We start from the raw sequence: 27,540 nt of genomic DNA, 5'->3' as shown, positions 1-27,540 counted from the left end.
TGGCAGTTTTATAACAACTCATGCGTCATTTAGATATTCTAGTAGCCTCCTGGTATAAAATGAAAATATAAAAATAAATTTTCTATATTTATTTGTTATTGTGATGGTGATGCTAAATTACCAAGTTACTTGGATTAATAAACTTCCTTTCAGATAAATCTTAACAGGGGCACCTAATTACAAAAATAAAAGTAAGCCATTCTTTTTTTGATGAAATTTTACCCATATTTCCCCCTTTCCTTACATATAAATGTGCTTAATTTGACCTGTCTTCTCCTTCCAAAATGTATTGTTTTGTAAATATTGGCAAATTTTAATCTTACTTGCTCCACAGCTTTTTGGGTTTTTGTTGTACTAAAGATATTCAGTGTTAGTTTTTTAAAAAGAGAATGAAATATTGAATACTTCAGATCATGTGAAATGCTGAAGGCACTTCCTGCATGAAAAATCTGGTTTTCTTCATTGTACCATGTAAAATATCTTTGCATGAAGGCACAATAAATTGTGGGCACTTAATATCAATATTTCTCATTAATTCAATTTGCATTTTAGAAGACATAATCATCCCATCAATGTATTTGAATAAAATTTTTTTAAAAGAAGTATCTAGACTTTTACATGAGAGTAAAGTTTTTATTTCATTATTGATTTTTTTAAAGGGAAAGCATAACTGTAAGCTTACTGTATATGTAAGCTTGTACATTGTAAGCACTATGTATGTACCATGTTTCTAAAGGGTTTTGAGGTGGGTTATTTTGTTGTTATTTTAAATTTAGAGTCTGTCTTTATTGGTCTTCAGGGCATTTTCAACCAGATTAAAGAACGAAATTAAGAAAGAAAACTGCAGTGTTGGAGAGAAGCACTGAACTGAGACACATTTTAACTAATATTGTTGATAGTTATTACTGTAATACAGGCTAGTGAAAAAATGGATCTCAATTTCATGAACTGTTATGTTGTAGTTTGCAGAATCTCCTGAATAAAATTATAGGGTAGACTGCTAATACTTTATGTGAGGAGAAAACAGAAATAGTGTTTCCCTATTCAATAGCTGAGCTGGAGATAAGCCCTAGGGGTCTTGCTGCAGTTTTTTATTGATGCTTTTTAATTAACAGTTGATTCCTGACCAGTTGACAAATTAACACAGGGTTGGCATATGTCTTTAAATAACAAAATATTTAGATGACACTGGATTTTATTAGCATAACATTACTGAGTTCTTTTTCTAACAGTGACATTAAGCACAACACTAAAGGGAGATCAGTTTTAGATTTATTCTCAAGCTTTCTTTTTTCTGCTGGCATATTTACTGATTAAAATGTCGCTTTGATTAAATTGGTGCTTGACTGAGGACATTGCAGGACTGTAGCTCACCCTCAACACATCTGCTACTGGAAGGGTTTGCAGCAATGCCTTTTTCAAACTACTTTATCTAAAAGCACTTTTCTGGTACCATTGAAATGAACCCAGAGCTGGAGATGGAAATGCATCAGCTATTTTAGTAGAGAAACACAGAGTAATAATTACAATTATGTAGTAAATCTCTGTTTAAAGGAAAATAAATTTCTTTTCAAATCTAACAGTTCCTTGATTTCTTCTTTGTATCTCATCCTCTTAAATTCCTGTTTGTTCCACTGAACTGTAAATGTACAAAAAAATCACATACTGGGATGAGGAAAATGGCAATTTCATGTATTGTATATGTTGTGTAAGGCTGGACTGGTTCTGCCTTACAGAAACTGGCAATACAAGTAAGATGGAAATTTTAAGCTTATGTAGTTTCAATAATTTTGACATGATTTTTGTGTCATATGGTAGCATCTGGTATATTTAGGATTGGAAACTGTACCTTCCTAAAAGTTTTATGATGCAATGGTTCCTAAAGGACACATGTACTGAACTTACATTTTACTGTGACCTGTGCAAAGATGTCAGTCTGTAAAGTGCATATTTGCTATATAACTTTTAATTACAAACTGGTGAGAATGACTCAGCAATTGAATATTTAATTAGCTCCCATGTCAGCTTCTGATTTCCAGCTTCATTTTGAGGTTAGCATTTGGTGCCTCATAAATAGATAAAAACTGATGTGATAATTTTGCTAAGAGTGGCTAGCCAAGATGGTGGAAAATATTAGGCTACATTAGAATAACCTGAATTTATTTCTGCATTTGCAGGTTCAACTTTGAATAGCACTATTGTCAGCTTAATTTAGGATGGGATGCATTGTGTGGTATCAGTGGCTGATTGAAGTCCTAAAGCTGTATTTCCTTTTATTTCATATTTCCTTTTATCTTAATTGAGTTGGATTGAGCCCTCAGCTGTTTTGTTTGGTTTTGTTTGGGTTATTTTTTCCCCCAGTGCTACCAGCAGGAGGTTGGTTAAATGCTAAGTAATGGTTAGAACCTCAGGAGCAGTGAGTTTGATGTTGATTACAGCAGCACCAAGCCCAGAATCTAAAAGTGTTTTATCTTTCCCCAAATTATGGCAGGTAACCATGGCAATCATAGCATTTCCAAAAGCTCCTGGAAAATATTTGAAACATCTTAAGTGAGCTGTCCCATTAATAATGAAGAATACCAATGTTTCACCATCTGTTCCATACTAACAGTGTGTATAAAAGACCAGCAGTTGTGTGAAACAATTTAAACTGCAAGTGGGAATGAACTTGGCTAGTAATGAGAAACTGCAAAACAGCATGACTTAAAATAGGATAGATACATCAAGACTCTGCTTCTTAGTTTTACACCTTAACATCATCTTCTAATATATGTTGAGAGTCTATGACTTTTCCATTATCTATTACAATTTTTTAGAGATTTGTAATTTGCTACTAGCATTTTGCCATGGGCAGAAGAAATGTGGCAAATTATCAGTCAAAAAGAATCTCATATAACATTTTGGGAGATGTGAATTTCAAATTAAAATATTTTCCCAGATCTGTTTTGATGCTTTTGTAACCTGAAAGAGTTTTGCTTGTTAACTGAAATTTTGTGGTCTCTTAATCAGAACTGTGTGCTCTTGAACTGTGGACTAGTAAATTATTTTCACTGTAGTTAGTGCAAAAACAGCAGCAGTTTTATTTTTTACAAAATATGCCTTAAAAACTTCTGTAAAATCTTAAAAGTGGGTCTTTATTTGAGTACTGTTACTTTATCTTTCTGTGTGTTTATTTCCTTAAAAATGAAACTGTGAAATCTAACCTTTAATAATGTGAAAATGCAAAGGTTTTTTGCAGTGCGTATATTTATAATTTTAACAAAATTACTTTGTCCTCAAAATACATTCACATGGAGTGTACATAAATATGTATATTGAACCTTAGGGGAAGATCTTTGCTGTTTTCTGTGTGAGTGCATATGCTAACGTAGGCTTGTATTGACTCATACAATCACCAAAGACATCTACTAAAAGTAGGGGGTGGGTGTCATTGATACAAACCCAAATCAAAAATTTTCCATTTATTTTTTGCTTGTAAATAAAAGGTGGTGTTTACAATTTGGAATGCAAAGTACTACCTAGATTTCTGCTGTGGATAATTGGGCCCAATGAAAAGAAGGTTATAGGTGCCTTTTTATAATTTAAGACGGAAAAAATTGGCCAGGCTTTGAGCCAGTTGTGTTTTTCTGTTACCAATTGTTCTGTTTACTATATTGTGACAAAAACTCTTTATTACTGCAACAGCTTGGCAGTAACAACTCTGTGCTAAAATCATTGCTCTGAGTAGCCAACCTGCTGTTGCAAAATGCACGTTTAATGATAAAGTGCAGACCTGGAGCTGAATCATTTTGACCTTGGTTTACATTGCTTCTGGTGAGGACAGCGAGCCTTAGTACATGGTACAGAATTTCATGGTAGATTGCTTGGTGTTTGTTTTACAGATCAAATTCATGTCAGAGTAAAAGAACGTTTTTAACTGTTTTCAGCCTGGGTTTTTATTTCTGAGATGGTCTGCCTTTTTCTTGGACAAATGGCAGAAAAATAGCCACATTATAAGCACTAATTTGATCATTTGTAAACTGCAAAAAGTGCATTCCCTAAGCGTGTTCCGGCAGTCTTAATTAGACAAATCCTTTGTGCCATTATTTTCTGTAGTCAAGGAGACTCTTTAGAGTAACATAAGGGATAGAAAGTACCTACATTCAGCATTTGGCTCCTGTATGTATGAGAGAAGTCCTTCCTGTGAAAGAATATGCTTTTAGTTAAATAGTTAAATACTATTTAGTTCAATACTTTTGCAGTACAAAAATCATTCTAAAGGAATGCAGCTTCTGCTTAGGAGAAAACTTAAACAAAATTATTTCACTGAAAATACCATTGTCAAAGATTTGTGACCAAAAAAACTTCAAAACTGAAAAAGTTGCTGAATGTGGTGTTTAAAAAGGGTTATTTTCTTAGGAGCTTGAAAACCTAACTGGCAGAAGCTGAAAGAATGAAGGAAGTGCAGAGAGGGTGAGGCAGTTCTTGGGAAGGGCTCCGAGCTGTGGCTGGGCGTGCACTGGACGTGGCTCATGGAGCAAAGCAGGATTGTTCTCCCTGGGGGGAGGAAGACTCCAACTGAAACATGCTCAGGTGCCAAACATCACCTCTGCTCATGTGGTTAAAGCTTCCAGAACCAAAGCTCTTCCACAAATATTTTCTTCTTCCCAGCATCTCCCTGCAGCCCGGTCTTGTCTTCTGCCTCATGCAGCTGGTGGCAGCAAATAAGTGTCCCTCCAATGGGATGATGTAGTTTTAAATCCTCAGAGAAAAGAGGGGAAAACAAGGCTGTTCCTTGAGCCTCACCAAAGAATCTAGTGGGAACAAAAATCTTGGTGAAAGGAAAAAAAAAACCCCATACATGTCAAATGTTTAATTAGCATTGAAGAGCAGGCTTATTTATTATTATGGTTGCATTTTATAGTAATATTATGTGTCATCATAAATAAAATGTTTGGTTTAGTGTTCCCAACAGCTTGTATAGGCTTCAGTTCCACACCTTTGTCCTCCTGAAGCAGGGCAGGGAGCAAGCTCAGCTCTGCTCTGTTCCAGCAGCAGTTGCTCTCAGGTGTGGGAACTGAGCAGGTGATCCTGCAGAGGGGTTTGCGGGGAGTTCCAGCACTGCAGCTTTGATGGTTTAATAAAGGATGAGTATCAAATCATTTGCAACACAACTGGTGTGTGGAATGTGTGTGTTGCTGAAAAAACATGTAACTAATAAAAATGAAATAGCAAAGTATATAATATGTGGGGTTTTAAAAATTTTCATTTAGATCTTGATTGAATGAATGTATTTGATTAATGAATACATTAATTTTTGCATTACATTATTACATTGAATGAAATGTATTAATTAGAACTGGAATGTTGAAACAGGACTGGACATCTATGTTAGTTCATATGTAGAAAACAAAATTAAATCTATACATAGTTTGGAATTTCATGAATTTAATTAAACAGCGTAAGCACTACTTAAGTTTTTGAAGTCTGTAAGTGCGGATGTCTTCAGTGATTTCTTACATCTTACTCTATTTTGTTCCCACAATTATGTTTGATTTGTTATTCCTAAAAATATTCCTGTTCCTTGTAACTTCTAATGAGTCAGAAGAACAGAACAAAATGTCAGTGAGGGTTCTAGGAATGCTACAGCAAATTCCTCCTGAACTCGAAGGAGCATCCCTGCTTTGATGGTGGTGTTCTGTTCTTATCTAGGAAAGCAATAACCTTCAGATTTGCATCCCATGCATAGCAGCATGGGCTGAACCTTTTCCATACAATGAATTTATTCAGTGTTGTCAAATGTATTTATGGTGTTTTGTTGGTGGGTTGGATTTTTTTTTTTCCTCAAGGAACAGGAATTAATTTCAATGCCTTTTTTTACAGACATAAATAATACAGGTTGGAGAGAAACATCTTTTATATAATGGTTGTTTTTGAGAGCTGTAGTTGTCTAATAATAGGTTTGGCTTCATGCCTAAAGAACATACTGTGACATTTAAACCAGGTGAGCAGTGCCAGCACTCCTGAGACAGAACACTCTGGCTGGAGCATAAAGCATCCAGCACCTGATGTCACTGTAAACCTGTTAGAGCTCCTTGTTCCTGAGAAATGGGTCACCTTTAGATTGTACTCCATTGTAATTGTGATCCCTCACAGGGAAAAGGTTTGAACTACATGCAGCTTATGGGATGCACGGCATCTTGCTGGTTGTGATAAACTTTTAACTTCTAAGTCCATCAGCAGAATGTGGAGTTTCTAGACCTATTCTATTTATTTGGGTCAACATAGTATAAAATCGTGGATCTAAAATGCTGCAGAAACTTCAGTAAAAAATTTTAATGAGAATTGTGATATAATATTTTAAAAAATCTACTATATGATGACATCATCACAAAATGATAATTTAATAACATAAAAAATGCTGGATAAACACTTATCCATTCTGGAGTTTGTGTACCCAACATGTGAAAAGCATGGGGAGTCACTGGAGAGAGACACTAAAGTGTCACTGGGGAGAGAGACATTGTGGGAGTAAGTCAGCATTTCCTCCTGCAAAGACTGGTAATTCTGGATCTTTATATGCAAAAAAAAAGCATAAATTGTTATGCCACAGCCTCTGTGCTTCTGTTCTGTTCTGCCTCTCTAAGATTGCAGTGGTTTATGGTCCAGGGAAGACAGATTCTGCCAGGGAGAGGATCTGACATCTGTCAGTGGATGTTCTTGTGAAACAGGTTTTATTAGGATTCATGATTTTCCTTTATCTCTAAGGACAGAGTCAAGGGGTTTTTGCATATTGCCAATATATTTATATAGCCATAATAACAGACATCATCAAAAGATCGATTTTTATGCTTACCAGGACTGTTTAATTACATTATGAAATTGAGAAACATGTTTTTTGTGCCATTTATATTTTTTCCTCTTTATTTTTAGGATGCAAAGTTTGTAGAAGAGCGACGCAAGCAGCTACAAAATTACCTAAGGAATGTAATGAACAAAATTATTCAAACAGTGCCAGAATTCACAGCCAATCCCAAAAAAGAGACACTTATTCAGCTGATGCCCTTTTTTCTGTAAGTATCTGTCAAGTACTCAAGAAAATATTAAGGCTTTTTCATCAGAGATTAATTTAAAATATAACGCAAACATTTCCAAAATCTTTAAACAGTACTTTTTTGTTTTAAAAATAGAAGGCTCCTGTTCAGATTGCAGGTGCTTTTGTTATATTTAAAGGAATATATGACATGTAGAGTATTTTTGTGTTTATTTAAATGGTGATTTTGAATGAAAATCACAGTATAAAGCTTTCAGGAATATTTAAGTGACTTTAAAATCTGCATCCATACATGCTCTTCAAGATTAGGTATTTTCAGTTTATTTTATTTGATCTTCTTTAGTTTTGTTTTGGTTTTGCTTGTGTGGAGTTAGTATTATTTTTTAATCTTGGTTTTGGGGGATGAGGGTAGAGCACTATTAGGGTCCTTACTAACCAAATCCAAAAGTCAAGCTGTTAAACTGCTTTTAGCTGAATTTTGCAATCTGCTAATGCATGCTTTGTTTTCATTACTGTTAAAGTTGAATATGTCCAGAAACAACAGTTGTCTGTTAAGCATCTCAAACCCTTTGATATACCGTCACACAAGGGGTATAATCTGGTAAAGCTGTCCCTTTTCCCTGTAAACTTACTTCTTTATGCATTTGTAAACATTTAAAACTATTTAGGAAATAATGTTAATGAAAATTTGTTTTTGAAAGTCATGTTCTTTCACTAGTAATTTTTCAGCGTAATGGTTTTTCAGTGCTACACCTGTACAAATTATGTATAGATTGAAAACTTACAGTAAGTCCTCATGTGAAATTTGCTGTCCATGAGCCTCTGCACAAGGACTGTGCATCCATGGCAGTGAATCCATGGGTGGATTTATTTGCAGCTTCAGGACCAATTTCAAATGAATATGCTTCATCATAGCACACATATTTAGTTGTATTATTGCCTGGTCTTTTGCAGAGTGTGTCAGATTTTCAAGTTGAAATTGCATTTCAAGAAAGCTCTATTTATTAGAAAATGTAATAGATGAATGGAAGAATGCCAAGATGCATTTCGTGGCATTCATGAGTTTCCAATTTTTCTGTGGATTTGAAATCAATTTGATGAGACATCTTGCTGATGGTGTTATAAATGGTGAAGTAATGTTTGTGGGGAAAACTTCTTAAGAGACTTGCCCTTTGCTTCCTAAGAACTTATTGTCTAGAATTTGACTGAGGGCTGTAAAAATGGAGATGGTTTAAAGTTGAGGGCCCATGTGTAGCTTTTTGTTCAGTCATTTTGAAGAAGTTATCCTTTATATTGTACTTTGTTCTGTTTTTTAAAGAAGAGGGGGGGAAATACAAAATACATTTGCATTTGTAAAATGTAATTGTAAATGCAATTATACTATTTTTCCTGTGTTTTTAAAAAAATCTTAATACATTGTTGTTACAGAAGTAATTTATTACTTTATTATCTTTTGTTCTGAGAAATGATATTTCAAGAACAGTATATTTATAATCTCTTGGCCACTTATGTCTAAAACAGGAAGGGAGAAAAACTGTCCTCTAATTCCTCAGCACTAAATAATTGTTTTCTGATACTTAGTCTTATCTCTTTTCTAAGTGTGTAAGTAGAATTTAGATCTCATGTTTCTGTTTATTAAAAGAAGTGCCAGGTATTGGGGCCTGCACAGGACAAGATTAAAATCACAATCCATGTAATGGGTTCTACCACTGCTGCACAAATCTGAGTGAAACCATTTCACTCTTATAAAACCCTCCAACTCTACTTCTTCTGATAATTGTAATGTAGGGAGAGATTCAATTAATTTCACAGAAAGAGCAAAGTTTCGTTGAGAAGGCAGCACGTTTAAGTTTCAGTATTCTAGGGATACAATTTAATTAGTGAAGCATTTTGGTGCAAAATAATGCAGTTATCTCTAAGGAGAGAGAAGGAAGTTGGCCAACACCATTTATCACCCATTGCTAAACACCCCTGTGCTGCACTCTGCTGCTGCTAGCCCTGGTGTGGGTGTGCCCCAGGTGGCAAAAAACCTGTTTGTTTTTAGAGCTTTTTCTTTCTTTTTTAATTTGGCAATTTCGTAATTCTTAGCACATTGCATGAGACAATGGACTGGAGTGTTCTGTGATATCTGGACATTATGGCAGAGATTCTGTTCCTACATGTATCTGGGAATTATTTCCTGAGAACTTTTTGTTGTATAACAAATGTATCAGCATTCTCTCTTGGCTGGAGTAGATAGTTATCTCTGGGAATACTAGCGGGATTCTGGAAAAATTCAGCTGTTGAGCAAAATAACCACATTCCTCATTTACAGCAGCAGACAAAATAGCTTTTTAATGCATTTTACTACTGAGATATCAGACTCTTCTGCAGCTACAGCAGCAGCATTAAACTAATAAAAAGAACTTTTCTAGAATGTGATCCTTCTATCAGTGTCTGAAAGTGCCATCATGTCTAGGCTATCACTTGAACTCTTTATGCCCTTTATTATCTGAGAGTCATGACCTGGCACTGCTGGGAGTTTAAAAAACATCTGAAAGAAAATGCATTTCAGTTCCACTTCAGATTGCCAACCTCTCCAGTATTATCCTTCTGTAATGGATTTTTGAGCTTCATCAACAGAAGACCTTAAATATCTTGGAGTCTGTGAATTGTTTATTACATTAATCATTTGTAACCTTTGTACTGTACCTGCAATTCTTCTGTTCTGTTAAGATTTAATAATATTTTGATATAAAATACTGCAAATACATTAAAAAAATGGATATATTTAATTTTTCCTCTGTGGCACAAGTGTCTGTACAGTTAGTTGCATCTTTATCAATGAGGGAGTAATTACAAAACATTGAGGTGTTAGTCCTAGGACTGTGCTGTAGACGGTAGTGATACCTCAGTCTGGGGAAAAAAATTGCTTGTCTTGATATTCATAAACAATCTCCAGAGCATTAGATCTGTTTGTTAGGAAGCAATGAAATTAAAAAAAAATTATCTGGTCCTTAAGAGTTTCTTCTCACTGCAAAATTACGTGACCAGGCTTCAGTGTGCAAATGAAAAATCCCATAAAGGCTATGTCTGGTTAGGCGTCCTAGAGATAGAAATTACAGGGTCAGTTTTAATTAATCACTTTTAAAACCTGATTGTGGTCCTGGAATATGATTGTGATGAACAGAGTATAAGATTAATATCTCTAAGACTGAACCACTGTTAATTTAATGCCAGAATGAATATTGCCTATAATTTTTATTGTGAATTTGTTCCTTTGGGAATTCCTCCATTTCAAGTGTAGTGGTTCCATGCAATCAGGCACAGATGTGACAAGGAAAAACATTTAAATTGATCTGATGGAATAGCCTGGCACTCTTACAGAGGAAGGAATTGCTTTTATTTGAAAGTCAGATAACAATTTGCAGTACAATAATGTGAATGAGTTTGCTACATTTCTTCCCATTATGGTATGAAATGCTCGTGGTGACTTGTGGAAGTGTATCTTGTTATGAATCCTTGTGCTGTGAACTGTCATTGATATATTTTTTCTTTCCTGAGTCCCTACCACTTGTAATTTCAGTTTGTGTCTTTTTCAGTTTTCATACTACATTAGCTCAGTCACAGGATTGGTCAAAGAGTTTCCTTTATAGTCCACTTTCATGTCTTAATGGAAAAAATAGATTCTGGCGCTGCTAATTTGTCTGTTTACGTGCTGAATAAAATTTTTTTACAGTAATAAAATTGACATCACAAGATAAATTTTCCAGTCCATGTGGAGCAGAACCTAAATCGAGAATTGGCACTGCTGAATTAGATTGCTACATCTGTTAGCTGGTGAAGGCCTTTCTGCTAGTACTTACTAAAATGAACATTTATTTGCACTTATGATTGGTTCATTATAGATAAACAAAGCTGTTTATAACAAGTACAGTTGTGTTTTAATCACATTTTTATCAGTGTGAAAAATTATCACACACACTTAGCTCTTTGTAAATATATGTAAAACCAGGAGAGATCTTTGGCAAAGAGAATCACAATTCTTTGGGCCATATAATTGAGTCATTCCATATAAATCATCATATAGACTGTATGATTTCAAATATACAAGAAGCTAAAAGGTGTAAAGTGCTGTGATGGTCCAGTTTTCTATCTCTATGGTTTCTGTATCAGTTGTTCTCATTTTTTAAAAAGAGCTTTTTTTTCCATTGCCCTCATAATGGGGACAAACTGAAGTGCAGGAAAAATAATAAAACCCCCTTTATTTTCCACTGTGAGGGAGATGGAACCTTCTAGCAGTTTGCCCAGAGGTTGCTGACACTCCATGCTTGGATTTGACAGGACACAGCCCTGGGCAGCCTTGTGGGGATTGACTCAGTGATCTCCACGGGTGCCTTCCAACCTCAAATCATCCATAAAACTAGAATAGAATCTAAACTCAAGTTGTGTTTTACACCCACCCTGCACAAAGAAGTGTTGGCTAAATTGCAGCTGCTCACACAATGTTTGTTACCTGTGAGCAAAACTAAGTCTGAACCTGGGAAGCTCCTAAGCACACACTCCACTGGGTAGCTGTGCAAACCTATTCAGTATGAATAGTGCCACTTTGCTGATTCTTTTGCATTGGCTGTGCAAATATTTAAAATACATGCAAGAATGGAATAAACACAATTTGGTGAATAGTTTCACAGATTGCTGTGCTAAGTACTTTTTTATCTCACATTGTAGGCCACAGGTACATGCTACACTGGTTTCTAAATAACAATTTTATGTTCTGCTGAGCTGTAAAGCTGGACATTTATTCCCTTGTGGGAGCTGTTCAAATAGATGCTTTAACAAAGGCAGGGAATCTGCTCAGTAAATCATCAGCAGGTTCTGTTGTCTGAGGAATGTGTTTGAGCACCAAAGGAGCAATCAGTTTTTAATAATGATTAGAGGATTGTAATTTTCAAAAAATATGTTGTCTCCATTTCCCCTGGGTGACATTACTGGCAGCATATTTGATAGCAGAAGTTGTGTTCTTAGGTGTTTTGTGTCAGTTGTCTTTGAGTCACCAACTTAAATTGTAGTAAAAAAAAAAGTCACTATTTCTACCTCTTTGTCATTTTGTAAAATGCTTCCACCCTCTTAGAAGGTAAATTTATGAGAAATGTGATAGAGAGAGACTGGTAGGCAAATTTCAGTGCCAGTAAATCAGCAACTCAAAAAAGAACGTCATCCTGGGAATACTCCTCTCAGATTTATTTAGCACTAAACAGTGTTTAAAGCCAAGTATCTGTTTTTGGTCTTGCAGACAACAAAGTTAAAATATTCTGGAAGAATAGATGTTTGTTCTGAAGGAATTGAAGGATTTTGGTTTGGTTTGGATTTGGCAGTTTTCTCATCTCTATTTCAGTTGCTGTCTTGGTTTGTAATGCAGAATGCAACCAAAAGTATGTATTCTATCACCATCTGTCAAAACCAGAGGGACAGTGATCTTTATCTTTTTCCACAACTCATCCTTCCCCCTGGGAAGTATCTTCTGCTAATGGGCCATTGAGTCCCACTGCATGACTGATAAAATTACATCATTCCATTGGGAGATGCTCCAGCCAGAGGGAGGAGCCAAGCATTTCCTATCTAGATAAAATTTGAGATTTGGAACATCAGAGCAGCCTTTTCCACTGGATTCCAGAGGAAAACCAGACCCTTCTACATCATCACTGGACCTTCAGAGGAAAATTGCACCTTCAACAGACCCACATCTGTCACTGCAGGAGGATGCAGCCACCATTTAATGGGACTGCTACCAACACCCTGACTGATGGGGTGTCAGGTTGTATTCTGACTCTGCCAGTGTTTTGTTTTTTGTATTAACTGTATTTTAATTTTAATTTTCCTAGTAAAGAACTGCTATTCCTAATTCCCATATCTATGCCTGAGAGCTTCTTAATTTCAAAATTATAATAATTTGCAGGAAGGTAGGTTACATTTTCCATTTCAAGAGAGGCTCCTGCCTTCCTTAGCAGACACCTGTCTTTAAAACCAAGACAGATTTTGGTGCCCAATGTGGGGCACGAGGGCATTGAGAGAAAAGGGAATAACAGTTCTTGAGTAACCTAATTTTTGTGTGCTGGTTATAGAAACCTTGTTAGGTGGCAATGTGTTGTCTAGTTTACCCTGGTTCAGGTGGCACGTAGTTGTGACTGTATTTCTCCCATTTGCTGGCCCTTATCTCAACATGGGCCCCATAACTAAGAACTAAGGCTACTGTGGCTGTTATCCAGTTTGCTTTATGGGTTAACAAGGTGAGGAATTAATGGATTTTTAACTTCCTTTGGAAGGTGGGTACATGGATTCAGGGATACCACACACTAACTGCATGTTTTTGGGGTTATGTTAATAATGGTACCTACTGTGAGGGAATGACACTGGGGGAAGTTTTCTCTCAACCCTTCACCCAGCTCTTTGGGTCTACCCTGCCAGCTTTTCAGGGGTTCAAATCTCTAAATGCTAATGATAACACAGTGGCTGGTGTTGCTGATAGGCTTGTTCTTTTTAACATTCAGAGATAAGGGGAGATAGGCTTGGATAATCACTCTGATATCTGCTCCAGGAAATAGGGATGGTGCTGCAGACATTGACCCTGCCCCAGAGACTAGGGATGCTGCCCCAGAACCTGACCCTGCCCCACAGCCCACCTCAGAAAGGAACCACCCAGAGTGGGTGAGGGTTCTAGTGAAGGAGATTTGTAAGATGGGCCAGATGATGGAGGAGTACCTTTCCCCAGCTGGTGAGAGACCCTCCCCATGCCCTAAAGAGGGAGAGTCTGATGGTGCTGCAGTGGAACCCACAAACATTACAGGCTCCAACTGAACTGCAAGGGCACCCACAGCCATCAGCAGTCACCCCTCTGGAAATGAAGAAGTCTAAGATGAAATCAGAGCATCCAATTAATGAGGAAGAGAAAGGAAGGCCCTCACTACCAGCAGGGGAGGCAGAGGTTGAGATCATCATCGAGTCCCTGCCATATGAAAGCCTCTGTAAAGACACTGTACGATGGGGCTGTGAGGCTTTTACAGTCTGGCTACTTCGAGTTTGGGACCCTATGGGTACAGGTGTGCAATTGGATGGTACAGAGACAAGGAATTTGGGGCCCTTGACCCAAGACTCAGGTGTGGCCTCAGTTTGCTTTCACCTGGAGGGGCATGCAGTACACCTGGAATCGTCTGCCCCAGGGGTGGAAACACAGCCCCACCATCTGCCATGGGCTGATCCAGGCTGCACTGGAAAAGGGTGAAGCTCCAGAACACCTGCAATACATAGATGACATCATTGTGTGGGGGAACACGGCAGTGGAGGTATTTGAGAAAGGAGAGAAGATCACCCAGACTCTCCTGGAAGCTGGGTTTGCCATCAAGAGGAGCAAAGTCAAAGGACCTGCTAGGAGATCCAGTTCCTGGGAGTAAAGTGGCAAGATGGACGGCGCCAGATCCCCACTGAGGTCATCAAAAAGATCACTGTGATGTCTCCACCAACCAGCAAGAAGGAAACACAAGCTTTCCTAGGTGCCACAGGCTTATGGAGAATGCACATTCCTGAGTACAGCCAGATTGTGAGCCCTCTCTACCTGGTCACCCAGAATGATTCAGTGTTTTGGTGGTGTTTTTTTTATTTTATTTTTTTTTATTACTGCATTTTAATTTTAATTTTCCTAGGAAAGAACTGTAATCCCTATTCCCATATCTTTGCCTTAGAGCTCCTTACTTTCAAAATTGTACTAATTTGGAGGGAAGGGGGGTTACATTTTCCATTTCAAGAGAGGCTCCTGCCTTCCTTAGCAAACACCTGTCTTTCAAACCAAGACAGTTGCACCTATCAGTGTGTCATTGAAAACATTTAAATGTGTGTATTAGAGGTATGAGTGGTAAAAAGAGCACTAATGTCTCCACAATAGCATTGCGAGTATTAAAATGCCAAGTAGAAATGAAAAAAATCTTTTGGTAAAGTTACTGTGAGGCACCTGTGAATGTTCTATTTCTGGGTTAATTTTAAAGAAATTGACAATTGACCCTTTCAAAGTTAGTTTTGAGATACTTTAGGGGGATAAAAACATTTGCTCAGACTCAAAGTTAACTACAGATTAGTGCAACAATTATATTTCATTCAGTAACTCCATCCCCACAACAGATAGGTCATGTATGGCATATGTGGCACAGCTTTGGTGTTAAGAATGAACCTAAACCTTCTCACAGAAACATGAATATTATTTAAAAGAAGATTTTTGAATAAACAGACATGAATATATTTGCATATGAAGTTAGAGGTGCGCCTGTTCTGCTGTTACTGCATCTTCACATAAACAATAAGATGAAAAGCAAACAAGCAATCCCTGAAATGCTGTAAAACAATATTCAAGCAAAGTAAGGAAGTTTTAAATTCAATTTTGAATTTCTCAAAAACTGAGTTGGTGATGGCCTGATACTTCTTAAAGCTATCAGAGTGCATATCTATGCCTTCTACTAGAATGAATGGCACTCAGCTAAAGCATCCTGCAGGGCTGTGGCCAGGCTGGTGCTGGATTGCACCCCTGTGTTACCACCTGTTACACCCTGTGGTGTGGAGCAGGAAGGAGCTCTCTGATAGAATACAGTAAGCACTCTGGAAAAAAATGTACATGAACAAACTGGAAATAGCATTTGCTTAAATATGGGACTTTTAATTAGTAAAGCACTTTCTAATGCCTGAGACATGCTAATGAAACTAATTTATTGCTATGTTAATTGATTGATATAATGTAGAGACATTAGACAATATTTATCTTTCAGTTGAACTGTGTTGCCAAGCATTGATGATTGTTGAAGTAAAAATATCTTAGATATCTAAAGTTTGATTTTCATGTTCAGATAATGCAGGAAATTTCAGTGCAAAAATGTGATATTCTTCTGTGAAATTTTTGTTGATGGTGGAATTAAAATACTTGAATTTGAGTGGATTGTTTTTAACAAACATAGAGTTGTCTCACTGTTATTCTTGGGTTCTGCATTCCTCACTTTGTAACTGACAGTTTTGGTTTTAGTCTTTTATAACCTATGATGCTTGACATCAGACTTAAAAAAAGCATCATGCTTGTTTTGATCTAAGTGAAATGTGAAGAAGTAGGGCAAAAATTGTTTGGTCAAAGTATATGAAAATCAAACTTTTATCTCTTTTTTTTTTTTCTGCCAGAATTGCCTGTTACATTGTTTTGTGACATTGAAGATGAGCATTACATGGCATTCTTCAAATGTCTTAAATTTTTCCTGTCCCTGCTCTGGGTAATTGAGAGGGTTTATGAATGTTAGAGGGAAAAGAGGAAAGAAAAAATGCATCAACAGGAAAAGAAACAGTGATAAAGTGGGCAAGAAAATGCCAGAAGAGACATGGGATACTTGATGTTAAAAGCAAGAGGGGTTGAATATAGTAAGGAATTGTGGCTAAACACTGGTACTTTAGGCTTACTAGAAGCATTTGGCTTTATGCAGCTGGTTTTATCCAAACATATGAAGGTTTTCATTTTACAGTGCATCTATCTGGGCTTTGACAGTGATTTGTGAAATAATTAGAGCTTTGTATAGGACACATCCCCATTGATTATTTGAGTCTGTCAGGGAGCATATATTGCAACTCTGCTGCTCCTTTGCACAGGGTAAAGGGCTGTCCTACATCCTCTGATTTCATTCAGATCAAAGGTTTGCAAAATTATTTCTTACCAGTATTTTGTCTTTTAAAATGGTTGGAATAGGTTCTAAAATCTCTGACCTGAGCTAGGGAAGGGTGCTTATCACAGCAATACCATTCATAACAGTCACAGTCTTCAGACAGTTGCTGTAGATGGAAATATATTACAAATACCCATCAGCAGTTAAGATATTTGCTGATTTCAACATGGTTCTGTTTTACAGAAGCTAGCAGTCAAGTAACTGCTCACTGGAGTTTAAATGACATTTTTTAATCAGGAAGAATATTTTGCATAGTCCCTAATGACTTACATGAGGCATATAAAATAACCAACAAGATATGCCTTTTGTGTAAAAACATTGTAATCCTTTACATGTCAGGTAAAAATTAAACAAAGTCAAAATTTGGAGTCAGAATATATGTTTTGGTATATTTAAAGCTATTTTTGTAGTTGTTGATTTTCTTCTTAATTGTTAAAGTAAAAAGGACTAGGAGATCTGTTTGGTTTTCTTAGTTCTTTATTTCTCTCAGCTGCATTTGTATGGGTTGGTTTTTTTCCAGCAGTTGGCCTTATTAAATTTGCCAGCAGTGCCCAATGAAAACAAGTTTTATTCACCTGAAAGAATCTGTTTATGTCTTTTGACTATCATTTTCTTCCTTTTTTCCCCAATTTCTTGCTGTCATTTGCATTTTCTCAGTCTTGCAGTTTTAAGACACCACTGAGTCTGAAGTGTTTGAGTATTCAGAAGTACAATTGAAAGGACTTTGTCCTGCAGGGATGGGTAATAGTGAAAGTATTACAGAAACACATCCCTCTAAGCTCACCCTAATGAAACAGCTCAGTGTTGCAGTCTTCCAGGACTGAGACACCTCAAAGAAAACTGTTTGTTGTTTTTGTCTTGGTGTGGTGCTCAGTAAAGCTGGGGTGCCATTCAGCAGCTCCATAATGCTGAAGGGTTTGATGTATTGTATTTATTGCTCCACTATTGAGCCTTGCCACTAAAAAAAAAGAATCAACTTCACTTTGAAATAGTATGACTTACACCAATTACCATCTCAATAAAGACAATGAGACTTGCTTTGCTGAGTTAATTGCTATGAATTGTTCATCAGGCCTCACAAATAGGTGTTTATGAGCATGTTTCCATCAATTAGATTTTTATCATGCTTCTTTATATTCAGAGTGACCTTTACAGTGCTTATGAGAAGAATAATTTAGTGCATACTATACAAGGATGGAATACGCCAGTCACCATTGGAAACATTTGAGGGCTTGAGATCTTTACAGTTGCCTTGGAATAAACTCTTGTTTAATGCTGCCTGAGAAAATAAGAATTATGTTTAAAGTTTCTGAAACAAATGGCAGAGAGGCTATGGTATGGTATTTATTTTGCTTGTGTAGAAACGTACAGGAAGTGCTCTCCATTGCATTGATTGAAAAAATGGGTCAAAAATAGAAAGCAAGTAGATTGACAACAACAGTTATAAAGCACTTTGTGTGTTGCTTACTGGTGTATATTGGTTTCCTTTATAATCACACAATTTATCAAGGTCTGGAACAAATACAGATTAGGTTGAAAACAGCCTTGGTCAATGTAAGAGCAAACTTCAGTTCTGTACAAAAGGAGCTTTTAACTGTGCTGTGCATTTTGTGATGTTTGATTCCCATCTGTCTTTTGTATGGAACTGACTGGATCAGAATGCTTTTGAATGTTTAGTTTTGTTTTGTTTGTTTTTTTTTTTTAATTTGGCCCCATGAATTCCATAATCACTTTCTATCCTTTTTTTTCTCTGAGTTAACAACAAGCTTTGTAATGAAAGATCATTCCAAGGGGCGAGTTGTGATTCTCAGCAGCACATTCTTCTTCCTTGCTCCTTTGCTGCTTGCCAACAAACTCAGCAAGTCCTCATCCAAAGACAGGGTTTCTTAACTCTGGGGTTTGTGTCTCTAACACACTGAACTTGTAGCAGTGCAAGAAGAGGTTAAGATTTTTCTGAGAAAAGAGCACAGAGCCAGTTAAAGTTTTGTGTCATTACAGCAGTGATCCTGTTTCCTTGGTTACAAATCACATGCACTCCCTTGTTAAAAAGTGAATTCTTTATATATTCAGGCATTTCTGTACTGAGCAGGTGTTTCTGAAATTGGTAGCAAAAAAATGGGCTCTAGAGCCAGGAAAAAAAGTTTCAATTTGGAGGTTGGGCACACCATTCCTGTCAGTGTATTTACTGCACACTCATGTCTGGCAGGGAGTTGCCAAGGTGGATTTGGTTAGCTGAATCAGAAACTGTTTCTAATTTAAAACACACAGAAAATTCCTGCCTTTATTTTGTCCATACCTAACTCATAAACAATGGATCCAATATTTTTTTAAAGCTCCTTATGCCATTTTTGGAACTGGGACAAATTTTTGCATATGGACTATGAAAAGTGGAATGCCTAATATAGTGAAGTGTGCAGGACTTCAAAGTCTTGTCCTCATTCTTGATAGCATGAAAGCACTTTACTGTGGGATAACATATAGAACAGTTTACTTTTGTTTTTTGCTTTCAGCTGTGTTGACAGCCATCTTGAGACTTTTCTTTGTAGTATCATGTGGTTGTCCTAAGTGAGTAAAAAAATGAAGATGTTCTTGTCAGGTGAGCTGTATGACAGCTGTACCTGACATTCAAATATAGAATTGCTGCACCTTTCTTGTAAGCACTGTGGTTTCTACCAGTATTCTCACTTTATTCCCTTCTGGTTATCAGCACTGGTTAATATATTGAATTAATGACATACAGGAATAGAATTTAACCCAAGAAGATGTCATTATCATAACATGTTAAAGTGCTCAGCTCAGTGTCAAGATGTTGCTTTAAATTAATTTAACAGCAATGCATAAAACCAGAAAAGTCCAGATTTCAACAGTCTGCAGTTGTTCACCAAAGTCATTCTTTTAACTGGAGTGACTTGATCAGTAGGAACTTTAGAGTGAGTTTTTCAGCCTGGAGGAGTGTACTGAAAATACTGTAATTTTTCACAAAATATATTTGTGAAGGTAGAGCAACAAAATAAAAATTTGTCAAATACTCAGTAGGATTTGCTCACTGAGCTTGGGCAGTGTCACATTGTGATTGAGGTCTGGGTGGCTGAAACCAGAGTGAGTCAACAGGGACTTGAGGCCTATATTGTAATAAAGGAAATGTGAAATGAGGGCAAACTGGAACATGAACAGGTGAATTGCTTTGAAAGAGATAACTTGATGTTGTTAATGCAGGAGGGAATTGATTTCCATGGGGAGCTGTGGGAATGATGATTTCTGGACAGCAGAGGTTTGACTCACCAATAGAATCAACTTAGCACAGAAGTTTGTTGAGAGGAAAGTTGGGCATGAACAGGAGCAAACAAAAGCTGGGTTTTAGTGGTAGCAGTGTTGTGGCTGTCAGTGTGAATTATTATAGAAAGAAAACTGGAGAAGGTAGGGAATACAAGAATAAATGAGTTGAGTAAAAGTAGAGGAGTGCTGTAAAATGTAATAGAGCAAGAGACTGAATGGCACAGTTTGGATTGATTGAAGAGAATGTACGTTAGAATGAAGTGAAAAAGGGAAAATGGTGGAAAAGAATGTAAAAAAAGAGAGCACTTACAGAGGATTTATTTTCCTTTACTGTGTATTATGTACATATAGATGAAGCCATTTCATTAGAAGAGTTTTGGGATTTTCTTTCATTTTCTGAAATGGCAATGGTAGCTGAACTTGCAGGCAAAGGTGTTTATGGAATTTTTATTTAAACACTGCATGGAAGGTATTTTTTCTCCTGAAAACAGGCCTTGAAAAAATATACATGGGTGGTTCTGGTATTTTAGAATATTCTTACTGTGTCTAAAGATTCAGCTCCACATAGGATCTGGAGGTGAGAAGGTCTGGTGCAGTGAGCATTCTGCATTCAGTGTTACTGCATGTACAGAGCAATGTCAATGCCTGGCAAGAGGAGATCCCTCTGATTTGGTTGTCTGACCAGCCTGGTGGCATTCAGGGGACCTGTTCTCTGTGTGCTGGGACAAAACTGCCTCTCATCCTTTGATCCTCAGCTCTGTGAGCTTCCATTCTCTCCATTTCATACCCTGAATATATTTTTGTGAAGTGCCTTCAGCATAATTCGGAATGATTTTTTTTTAAAGTACTGGAAACTTGGAAAATGCACAAGCAATCATCTTCTATCTTCAACTTCATTGTCTGCATACTTTAAAATCAATTTTTGCTCATGTAACCATTTAGTAGATTCTGAAGTCATTTATGTGTTGATCCTCTCCATTCAGCAGTGTATGTACTCTACCCATCCTGAAACCCTAGAATCTGGGTTTCCTCAGTAGAAAACAATTTCTTTGTGGAGTTCTAAAACCCTTCTGTCACTGTTCATTGGTATCAAGATACTGTTAGTGGATATTTGGAATTATGAAATGTGCATGTGCAAATACTCACAAAATTAAATCCAGGTGACTATTTTAATAATGCTTAAAATACAGATATTTGTGATATCATCTGTGCCAATTTACTGTGCTCATTCTCCAGGCCTAAGGGATGAACTCTGTGGAAGGATATAGGGAGGAGATCCACGTGCCTTGGAGAGCCCCAAAGGGACTGGGGACCCTCTTGGGCAGGGCACCTTGGGCTCATTGTGGTTTTGCTTTTTAGCTATAGCTGTTTGTCAGTCTGTACCAAACCAGCCCAGCCAGGCCTGCCCAGAGCCTCAGTGTGCCTGGCAGCCCCAGTTCCCCTCTGTGTGTGTGAGATTCAGTTTCCCTGGGATGGTGCTCTGTTCTGCAGCTCTGTTCTGCACCTCTGTGCTGGGTTAATGGGCTCTTGGTGCTGTGCTTGTCTCCTGAAGCAATGCCACAGTGTTGTACCTAAATCTTGGATAAAACAAATGCATGTTTTAGTTATCATACACAATAATGAATCAAGAATTGCAAATCATAACCATGAAAACAGTCAAATATAAACCAATGTCTGTAAACTCTTCATAATCCTCCTGGTCTGCACCTGGTTACTGACAACTGTAAAACATTGACATCAAAATTTCATGGTTGAAAGAGTCTGACATCTCTACAGGACTGATAAAAACCTTCCTAGTAAGCACATAGAACAGATTTCTACTTGAATAGCTAAGAAACATAACGGGGCATTTTATTTCTTCTTCCCTTCAAATAATAGTAATTATCAAAGATTCAGATTCTTTTTTGTCCATTAACAAGTATACATAATTTGTGCAGGAAGCTACATCTAGTAGCTTTTTACTAGTACATCTTTTTACTATCTTTGCAATTGTCTAGTTATTTCTTTTTACTATGTAAACCAGTTTCTGGCATGATTGACTGAGTACAATTATTATTTTTTAAATTGCTTCAACGATATACCTAATTTAATGAAAAAAGAGTTTTATTTTCTATGTGTTACCCACTTTTTCTATTAAATGGGACTAGACATGTCAGGGCAGTTTATTTCCTAGTTATCCTCTCTGTCTGTAACAATTTGCTCCATTATTCTGCTGGAATTGACTTTTTCAGAGGAGGAAGGCACAGAGGAGTTTGCAACGCAGTCAGTCAATAGCTGAGAATGTGCTAAAGTGCTGGGAGTGCAAGCAAGTGCAGATGCCTCCATGTTCTTGCTGTCCTTGCTGTATGAGTATCTACCTTCCAGCATGTGGGAGCTCTCATACTTTGAACTACCAAAGCTATGTCTTTTTGTCCCTTTTCAATCAAAGCTCCCAAAATTAATACAATGTTTTGAAATGGGCACAGAATTTTCAATATAAAAAGCCCACGAACATACAGAATTCTGTTGTATCTTAATGCATGTTTTTATGTAGCATCCAGGTCATCAATGAACACTAGAAAAAAAAAACCAAGAAACCCAAGTGAATATTTAATTTGGTGTGAAGATAATATTCTTCTTAGTGTAATTTTTTAAGCTGCTGAGCAGATGAGAGTACACTAAATTGCCTCTATAGTGACTGCTTAATGGGACATGTGGATGGTAGGAGCCATTTACTGCATGGTTGTTCAGGACTGGGTCAGATGCCTCACTGTGTCACGTGCACACACCACAGACACCTCTCATTAAATGTAATTTTCACAAAATCTTCCCTTCTTGAGCTAATTTTCTGGCCTTATCCAAATCTACATGAGTTCCCTGTAATGAATTTGTGATTTTTAAAGCTTACTTTTTGGCCTACTAAATCCTGCAAAACAGTTTGTAATATTTATTCTACAGCTGCACTTAAACTAGCTGATCTATAATTGCTTGTTAAGTTTCTCTTTCTGGAGCTTATTTTAAGAAAATTGCCAGCTTTAGATATTCACAGTCAAATCTCAGCATATGAAGATTGCATAACAGCCAGTTCAGGAGATGTATTTTGGAGAACTTACAGGTAAGGGAAGGGAACCATCTGCAGGTCCCTGACAGAAAACAAGTTTCCAGCAGAAAGTGTTTTGAACACTGTTGATGTGAACATGTTGTTTTGTAAGAAGCCATCTGGTCATTCAGAGCAATCTGTGTGTGAGTGCAGATGGATCTGGGAGCTGGGGGATCCAGAAGCCCCAGTTCCCTCTCCTCACAGGACTGCCCCTGGGAGGATGTGCTGATCCACTGCATCCAGCAAGCCTGGATCCCACAGCTGAGCTCTTTGTGGGAATGGCACAATGCTGGAAGGAGGAGAAATTCCCCAAGATCCATCCTCCATCCAGCTGCAAGCAGGGTGCAGGTAGGTGGCATGGCAGGAGGGCTGGAAGCAGATGGGATGGTGAGCTTCCCTTATTGATAAGTTCTCATAGCCCACAACTCTTCCAGTGATGTTTTTTGAAATTAAAATTTGAAATATACCACTGAAGAGGGAATTATTTCTTTAAATATATGTTCACAGAATGAATAGAAACTGATTAATGGAACTGAAAGAAACCAAACAAAATAATACTATATTTATCATCTGTATTGTATTTATAATATATTTAGAAGTTGCATAGCATGCAACTTTGGCACTTAAAGATGTTTTTGAAGCCATACTGTTCTCACAAAGAGTAAGGTTATTTCTACTCCTGATTTTCTCTGATGTGTTGAAAGGAATTTAGGGGCTTCTTATTCACTTTAAGCAGTCTGCATGGCAAAATATATTGCTTACACTACACTAGAGTGGCCTGGGGATGTGACCTGCTCAAATCCCAGTCTGGAGATTCGTGAGTTTAATTCTCTACTTAGTAAAATCTTACATAAAGTCATGAAACTGATAGACACAGTTTATAACTCATGGTACAAACCAGTTGCTGAAATTCAGAGTGTGTGTTCAATAGAAAGACTTTGACATTTTCAGCTTGAGTTCTATTAACAGGGCAAGCTTGATAGAGATACTTGCCAACAATACAGACCATCGAAAAATCACTTTTCTTCTAGAGTTTCTAAAATGTGGGAGAATAGAAGAACTCCCAGACCAGCATGTGTGCATTGGATGTACAAAGGCAGCACCTCCAGTGAGAGTAGGATTTAGGGGGTTTCTTGTTTGGGAAGCAGGGTCTGAGTTCCATGAACTACCAGGTTGGCTCTGTCTCCTCCTGCTCAGGGCATAGAGCACTGTTCTCTCTTCAGTTCCCACACACCCATTGTCGTGTCACCAGGCTGCCTTTCTGCTGCTCTGCAATGGGAAATGGCACTTCCAAGGTATCTGCTGCACAAAACCAGTGAATGGCCCCTCTAAGTCCCTGCCTGCTTTCACTCCTGCCCGGTGACCATCCCAGTGTGCACCCTGCACATCAGCCTTTGGTGCACAAGGAGCTGCTCTACATTCAGCCAAGGGCCTTTATCATATTGGGTGGTTCTCTGTGACAATTTTGGCACAGAATGGCATTTGCAAACAGTTTTGGCGTGGTGGATTTTTGTAATTCATTGTCAGAGATATTGCAAGCTGAGCTCTCAGACATGAGTTTATGATGTTTGCTCCAGATCCCCTGAAATGTCAATATCTCAGAGCAATTGCCCTTGAGAAATCTGTTATGCAGAGGAAAAAAGGAGAATAATTATTGAAAATGCACTGTTTTTTAAATCAGAATGAGTGTGTGCAAATGTATTCCCATATGTAAATTTTACATAATTGCTTGAACAGCAGAATTAGTAGAATGATTTTTTAAAAAATAATTTGCTAATGAAACAACATGACAATTTTTCCTCTTGATGTAACTGTTAGATTTGAAGTTTTGCAAGAAAAACTATTTAGTAATGCTTATTTCACTGGGAATAAAACCAAAGATTAAGTTTAATTACTTTTCCACATTGGAAGAGATTTTGAGGAATGAAAGAGGCTATGCTGAGGATGGAAAATAAACTTTATTCTTTTCTCTTAGCATATGAAGCAGTAAGGAATACTCATGGAACTGTGGTTTAGAACAATCTGTCTGTACATCTTATATTGCAGTCTTCCAGTGTTATTCTTACTTCTTTCTGTGCAACACTGACAGTAATGGATAAATGGATGCATCCATTCAAATACATAAAGCAAATAATCTTCATAAGGGAGGTATCTTTGTACTTGTGCATGTACCTGGCTTTAATCCAGACCATAACAAGCTTGTTTATGCCCAACTGCACAGTTTTTCAAAAGGAGGTGGGTTATTTCTTTTTCTCATTTGAACTTGTATTGAAAAACATTGCAGCAGCCATCAGTTTTTCCTGTGAAAACAGCAGGAATTAGCTACAGGCCATCACTGAAATTCAAAACATCCTACAGAAGCTTTGTTCCTTGGTTTTGCTTATCTGCCAGCTGTAAACATAATCCATTCAATTCTCTTGTATTACAGATCCTATTTTTGTGGTGTATTTTTAATATGTTTGGTACTTGTGTGGTGGCAGCAGTATCCATGAACAGTTAGCTGAAATATCCTAGAATAACTTGATGTAATTATAGGTACTTGTCTATTAATAACAAAAAATTTATAGTATGCAGCCTTCCTTCCCTGCCATAGCTCTTTACATCATTAATCAGCGAGTAAAGAAAGTGATTTTTTGGCTGTTTTTTTTTTTTTACTTTAGACTGCTTAAGAGGTCTCTAGATACATCCTCTGTAGATACAAATGAGGCCAAGTGTCAGTTCAGAAATGCCAAGTGACCTGAACTCTTGAGGTCTGTGCAGAAATAACAGTGGCAGCTCCCTCAGCCAGTGCTGGTCCATGTGCAGCAGCAGGGATGGCACAGATTTCATCCTCTCAGTGCTGCCACTCCTGTTCCTGCATGGCCCAGGGACAACACCCAGCTAGAACTTTGCATATTTACAGCATCAGTCTTACATCAAGCTCTGCTGCTCTGGGAGGATGGAGCCACAACAGCTGCACATTTCCCAGTGTAGATCTGCTTTATAGCTAAACAGGCTTCAGTTTACTCTTGCTCAAATAACCTGATTTTAACAGAAATTCCAGGAAGGATTTGTACTGGGATGGATGGGGTCACCATCTCCAAGAGCAGACCAAAGTAATTTTTCTTCAAATCTTCACATATTAATTACACAGTGCTCCACAGTTTGATTACCAACAGCAGTATGAAGGTTTATTTTTAGATCAAGATTTTATAAGTGTAACACAATTACACTTAAATGTTCAGTAAAACTCATGATATGTGGCAAAAAGAGACCTACTAATTTTTGGGTCTGAGAGTTAGAAATATGGGCCTTGCAAACAGCAGAATACATTTCTTACTATTCCATGTCTTCTGAAATCTTGTTTCTCAAATTTTATTCTTATCTTTAAGAACTCATAAATTAATTCTTTATAGGAGATTTAATTTAGTTTAATACAGTAAATCTGATAAATCATATATGTATACACTGAACAGCTCTAAATGTCTTGACTGTTAGAAATCTTCCACTAGAATACTCCTACATAGTAAAAGAGATAAATCCTAAAGCATCAGCTATTGAGAATAGCCAGGTATGACCAAAGGGAAAGAAAATGGTGTTGGTTTGCATTGTTAGGCAGACTGAATATTTTATCATATTTTTCCTGGTGGTGCTACAGCTGAGTCAAAATGCATCTAAATCCTGAAGGCTCCAAGAAAATCCAGTGCCCAGCACTGGGCAGGAATAAGATGGAAAGGCTTCCTGTGCCTGTGGAGCTGTCACTGCAGTCAGGTTCTGTGTGTCACCTGGGCAGGGCACACACAGCCTCTCCTGGCTGCTGCTCAGCCAGCACAGCACCACTGCAGGGGGAACTGTGGGCACACACTTCCCTCCTGTCTGCTGGGGCTCCTCTCCTGCTGGCAAAGCACAGCTACCCCAACAAGAGAGAATTCTGCACAATCTCCCAGCCTGTACTGTGTGTAATACTGACCGGTGACACAGGTGCTTTACTGAGCTAAACCAGGGAAAGGGAGTCACTATTTACTTCAGAATTTACTTAAAGCCAGAAAATGTCCTCTATCAAAGTTGACTGTTCTTCCTAACAGCAAAATCTTCATGTGGCCACAAGCCACAAAACTCAAAGAAACAAGAAGAGGATTTCACAGGTAAATGAGGAAGGGCCCATCTTGTCATGCCTGATCCCTGCTGGGACGAAACCCTGGTCTCCTGAAGCAGATTCTTTGGGCAGCAGCAGCCATTTCCAGGCTTCTCCAGGAGCTGGAAGTGAGAAGGTTCAGCAGCTCCCAGCTGTCAGGAATGTCATTCCAGCCCTGGAGCTGCACTGCAGTGGCTGCCAGCAGTGGGACAGTCATGGCTGCTCACTGGTGCCCTAAATTGATTCTTCTCTAATATTGTGGCAAAGGACCAAGCTTATTGCAAATCTAATTTATTTTTGTTTTGAACTCTTTGGC

At 37.6% G+C, this 27,540-nt stretch overlaps 1 protein-coding gene across 2 annotated transcripts in view; it reads left to right on the top strand.

The window, feature by feature from the left end:
- The window catches only part of SNX29 (sorting nexin 29), a 105,931-nt gene that overhangs the window by 65,081 nt on the left and 13,310 nt on the right, over positions 1 to 27,540 (top strand). For both annotated transcript variants that reach the window (XM_033073714.2, XM_033073715.1), the window contains exon 20: positions 6,913 to 7,052. In XM_033073714.2, coding sequence (XP_032929605.1) covers positions 6,913 to 7,052 — 140 coding nt within the window. The remainder of the gene's footprint in view (positions 1 to 6,912; positions 7,053 to 27,540) is intronic.

This window comes from Catharus ustulatus, chromosome 16, assembly GCF_009819885.2.
Source record: "Catharus ustulatus isolate bCatUst1 chromosome 16, bCatUst1.pri.v2, whole genome shotgun sequence".
Taxonomy (NCBI): Eukaryota; Metazoa; Chordata; class Aves; order Passeriformes; family Turdidae; genus Catharus; species Catharus ustulatus.
This window is presented reverse-complemented; position numbering and strand designations above follow the sequence as displayed.